The 5,348-nt window shown below is 45.0% G+C and overlaps 1 protein-coding gene across 1 annotated transcript; it reads left to right on the plus strand.

Annotated features, from left to right (window-relative positions):
- Positions 1 to 1,960: 1,960 nt before the first annotated feature.
- On the plus strand, positions 1,961 to 4,767 carry LOC139171502 (syntaxin-3-like). Its single transcript, XM_070759785.1, has one exon. The coding sequence runs from the start codon at positions 2,130 to 2,132 to the stop codon at positions 3,027 to 3,029; it is 900 nt and encodes a 299-aa protein (XP_070615886.1). The 5' UTR covers positions 1,961 to 2,129; the 3' UTR covers positions 3,030 to 4,767.
- The last annotated feature ends 581 nt before the right edge of the window (positions 4,768 to 5,348 follow it).

Here is a 5,348-nt window from a genome sequence, read left to right on the forward strand (position 1 = left end):
ATCTAAGTATTGCCCACAAGATCATATGATGCAATGTCCTGCCTGTCAACAACTACTTCAGCTTCAACCACAACAAAACAAGAGCACACAACAGATTCAAACTTAATATTAACCGCTCCAAACTTGACTGTAAAAAATACGACTTTAGTAATCGAGTTGTCGAAGCGTGGAACTCATTACCGGACTCCGTAGTGTCATCCCCTAACCCCCAACATCTTACCCTTAGACTATCCATGGTTGACCTCACAAGATTCCTAAGAGGTCTGTAAGGGGCGTGCATAAGTGTACTAGTGTGCCTTCCATCCCCTGTCCTATTATCTCTCCTATATCTCCTATATCTTTTCTTCTATTCCTATATCCTTTCTCTATTCTTTCATTGATATATTTTAGTCCTATATCTTATTCCTATATCCTATATCTTTATTCCTATATTTTATTCCTATATCTCTTCTATTCTTTCTCTGATATATTTTACTACGAGTATATACTCTATAACCTTCATTGTGCATTGGACAAAATAAATAAATAAAATAAACAAATTATTCATTTTATTTTCTAGAGCAGGGGTCCCCAAACTTGGCAACTTTAAGACTTATTCAATTCAATTTCAATTCAATTTATTAGATTTGTATGCTGCCCCTCTCCGAAGACTCGGGGCGGCTCACAACTTATGAATTTAAGACTTCCTGAATCCTCCAGCCAGCTACGTAGACCTCTGTTCTACAGAATACTACAGCCATTCGGAAAGGAGTGGGAGGCAGAAACCCAGATCACATAGGATTAGTTTCAGATCTTATTTCCTTATACTTTTCCTAGACACTTTTGTTTGTAGCAGAATCACCAGTTTTGGGGTTTTTTAAATGCTTCGGGATGAATGCAGAGGCTGCCCAAAGAGGGTGCCCTGCATTTTCTTCCAACATCTTTTGGTGCAAATTGGGTGCTCTGGGGTGGAGCTCCATTTTCGTTACCCCACTGCGTCCGTCCCCCCGGCTGGGAGTAGCCCATCCCTGACCATCCTTTACCGTATCGGTAGCAACCCACTAATGGATAGGATAGAGAATAGAATGGAATGGAATGGAATGGAATGGAATGAAATAGAAGTAGAAGTAGAAATAGAAATAGAAAACAGAATAGAATAGATATTGTAATGAAAGAATAGAATAGAATAGAATAGAATAGAATAGAAATCTAGACTGGATTTAGGAACAGGAATAAGAATGGAATGGAAATAAAAAATAAAGAATAGAATAGCATAGAGCAGTGTTTCCCAACCTTGGCAACTTGAAGATATTTGGACTTCAACTCCCAGAATTCCTCAGCCAGCGGATGCAGACTGGGGAATTTTGGGAGTTGAAGTCCAGATATCTTCAAATTGCCAAGGTTGGGAAACACTGGCATAGAGGATAGGACAGGACAGGACTAGAAGGCACCTTGGAGGTCCTCTAGTCCATCCCTCTACTCAAGCAAAAGAACCTCTACTATTTCAAAGACTCTAATTTCTTCCTCCCAACCTCTTAAGGGTTAACTACTTGTTTTGGGGTTGGATTTCAGCTTTTCTTTTCTTTTTTGTTTCAAAGCAAGCAAAGCATATTCAGTTTGGAAACCCGATATATATTCAACCAAAGGCCACTTCCTCCTCCTGCATCCCAGGGATTGCACACACCACTAAGTTCTAAGGGTCAAGAACTGCTACCGACCAGAGGAGTTAGTGCGGTCACCTTTGGCGTTGGCTTCCCCTGCTTCCAAACGTCTCCTTTGCGTTGCCATTGCTTCCACCTGGTTCTCAGGAGACGCGTTTTGGCAGCTGCTATTCCACCACTGGGCTTCGTGCCACCCACCCTTGGCATGGAATGTCGCCCGGCCGGTTGGAGTTGGCCATGTGATGCCGGGTAAATGCTGGCTTAAAAGCGGATTGCCATGGTCAATATTTGCGATAGCTGGAGGGAGGGAAGAATTTTTTTTCTTTTCTTTTCTTTTTTCGTTTTCTTTTACTGCTGGCTTCTCAGCCCCAGCGGCTCAGATTGACGCAAAACCTTTCCGGAGTTGCTTAAAACACTTTGTGGAGCCGATGGGTGGATCTTGCTCACCTCCTTCCCTGCAAATGTTTCAAGTGTCTAGGAGAGCCAAAGATGAAGGACAGGCTGGAGGAACTGAGGAGACGCAGATATGAGAACGGGGACTCTCTGGAGCTGGAGGAGAACTTCTCCTTCGACAATCCCGTTTTCCAAGAAGACGAGAACAGTGCCGTGAGTAAGGTTCTCCAAGAAATAACCAGCCTCTCCTTGGCGCTGGAGAAGTTGGGGCAATCCTCTGAGAACATCGCTAAGAAGCAGCAACAGGTGCTTTGCTGCACCACCGAAGTGAGCATCGGAGAGGAGAAAAAAGAGCTGAGCACCATGAAGGACATTTTCACCAAGGAGGCTAAGGCTCTGCAACCAAGGCTCAATGACATCCGGGAGACCCTGGCCAAGGATAGGCCTAAGAGTCTGGCCATCAGCCGCATTCGCTACAGCCAGTTCTCCGTACTGGTTAGCCGCTACCGTGAGATCGTCACCCGCCATTACGTCAAGGAAACCCACTACGTGGAGAAGTTGAAGGAGCAGATCCAGAGACAGTCAGAACTGGCAGGCCTGCATCTCCAAGAGGAGGACATCAAGAAGCTGGTGGAGAGCCCTACGATGCCGCGCATCGTTGGCCAAGACTTGGAAGTGCTCAAAGCCAAGCAGCACCTTGCTATGGCCCAGGTGCGCCACCAGCAGCTGCTGGACTTGGAGGCCCAGATTGGTGAGCTCCATTCTCTCTTCTTGCACTTGGAGATCCTGGTTTTGGAACAACAGGAAGTCCTCGACAGTATTGAGTACAACATCCTCCATACCACGGATTACATTTCCCAGTCCAACGAGGAGGTCAAGAAGGCCATCAAATATCAGCGCCATTCGCGGTTGTCCACCCTCTTGTCAGCGCTCCTAGGCCTTTGCGCCTGTTGTACATGCTTGTCGTGCATGGCAACTCCAAATGTGTTGCGCTGAACAAAATAACGAACAAACAAACCAGGACAGAGATGGTTTTTTTTTTTCAAGGAAAAGGAGAAATGCCATGATAATCAAGAACATCATGGAGCAGTGGATGTATATCTGAGAAGATGTCAGTCTGGATAAAAGGGGGCTGATGGGTGCTTCCAAAAAAGGCAGTTTGGGCTTGAGCCAAGTGGAATATTTTGCTTTATTTTTGCAAAGCCGAAGGAGGGACTTATTGAAATAGGACATGGGTTTCTGCAGAGCTCAGCTCCATTTTTGTTTCTAGCAGCCCATGATTGCTTCTGGACTACTGGTATGCAAGCTCTCATGGTCCCATGCTCTAGATTTTAACTACAGTGGTACCTGTACCTAAGAACGCCTCTACTTAAGAACTTTTCTACATAAGAACGGGGTGTTCAAGATTTTTTTGCCTCTTCTCAAGAACCATTTTCTACTTACAAACCCGAGCCTCCGAAACTGTAACTAGAAAAGGCAGGGAGAAGCCTCCGTGGGGCCTCTCTAGGAATCTCCTGGGAGGAAACAGGGCTGGAAAAGGCAGGGAGAAGCCTCCATGGGGCCTCTCTAGGAATTGCCTGGGAGGAAACAGGGCCAGAAAAGGCGGGGAGAAGCCTCCATGGGGCCTCTCTAGGAATCTCCTTGGAAAAAACAGGGCTGGAAAAGGCGGGGAGAAGCCTCTGTGGGGCCTCTCTAGGAATTGCCTGGGAGGAAACAGGGCCAGAAAAGGCGGGGAGAAGCCTCCATGGGGCCTCTCTAGGAATCTCCTTGGAAAAAACAGGGCTGGAAAAGGCGGGGAGAAGCCTCCGTGGGGCCTCTCTAGGAATCTCCTGGGAGGAAACAGGGCCGGAAAAGGCGGGGAGAAGCCTCCGTGGGGCCTCTCTAGGAATCTCCTGGGAGTAAACAGGGGCGGAAAAGGTGGGGAGAAGCCTCCATGGGGCCTCTCTAGGAATCGCCTGGGAGGAAAGAGGGCCTCCACCCTCTCTGTGGTTTTCCCAATCGCACACACTATTTGCTTTTACATTGATTCCTAATGGGGAAAATTGCTTCTTCTTACAAACTTTTCTACTTAAGAACCTTGTCACAGAACGAATTAAGTTGGTAAGTAGAGGTACCATTGTACTAGGATTCAACTGCCTTCTATACAAAGAGATTCTCTTCTGCTACACCTGGTGAGCTGTAGCGAACGGATCGGTCCTTCTCGTTTCCTTCTTTTGGGATTGAGGTTCATCCCTAGATCATTAAGGCAATGAAAAAGCTGCTATCTCATCCGTTCCTGGACCGTTCCCTTGAGCTGCAAGCGAGAAACCTGGATTTATGAGGGACTTTTGACATTCCTGGATTGGTGACAACCCCCCCCCTCCAAAACCACGTTAGAAAATGCCTCTGCGCGAGCTCAGACGCTCTCTCTTCTGATCTTCGATGCTTTCATGTGTTTCAAAAATAAGACCTTGTTTTTCAAAAGAGGCTCGGGATTGAAGCAAGTCACTTCAAGAGGCACAATTAAGGCAAAACGCCGTTCGTGGAATCTAAAGGCTTCAGCAAAGTCTTACAAGCACTGGTTTTAGCAGATGGCGAAGGATAGCCAAGAAGTAAGAAAATATATTGAGCTGAAAAACAGGTTCTGTGTCAATAGCACTTATTTCCGACTTCCCTGAAATGCTGAAATTGAATACGCACACATTCATCTACATGTACTTGTAAAATATATTAAAGTCAAACAATATACTTGCAATCTTGGGTCCCCTTTCTCCCTGTTTCTCCCCACCTCTCGTACTGCTTTTACCTACAAGATTTCCTAATATGTTTGCAATGTATCTCCTATTGATTTAATCTATGCTGGTGCGAAAAAACGAGCATTTTTTTTCCCCAGCTGGGAAATGAGATTACTGTGTCATAGTGTACACAAATAATGAATGAGTTTGCTGGTTTTATTTCCTGGATGTTGTAATGCGGGGTTTTTATGCCTTGCATCCTGGACATTTCACCCAAATAATTTACAATTGTGTTATCTCATACAGTTGGCATAATGTGGAGGGTAAATTAAGGGTGTCAAGGGTTACAAGAAAGTTAAAAGTGGTGTGTTATCACAGCTTGTTGGCTCTCTTGCAGAAAGGAAATCAGTTTCCACACTGTTTGCTTTCTTTTTAAAAAAATACTGTGCTTTTTTTAGAAGTGGAAATGAACTGTTTTGGTTTAGAATTGAGGTTCCTAAGATGGAAATATATTGTGCATAAAGGGAAAAAATTGTAACTGTTTGTCTAGAATTTAATTTGGGACTGACACTGCCAAGTTTGTATAAAACAAACGTCTGAA

The sequence above is a fragment of the Erythrolamprus reginae genome, chromosome 8, assembly GCF_031021105.1.
Source record: "Erythrolamprus reginae isolate rEryReg1 chromosome 8, rEryReg1.hap1, whole genome shotgun sequence".
NCBI classification, from domain to species: Eukaryota; Metazoa; Chordata; class Lepidosauria; order Squamata; family Dipsadidae; genus Erythrolamprus; species Erythrolamprus reginae.

What these genes read in the sequence shown, in the direction of transcription:
- LOC139171502 (XM_070759785.1), top strand. Translation starts at nt 2,130, where the DNA reads ATGAAGGACAGGCTGGAGGAACTGAGGAGACGCAGATATGAGAACGGG.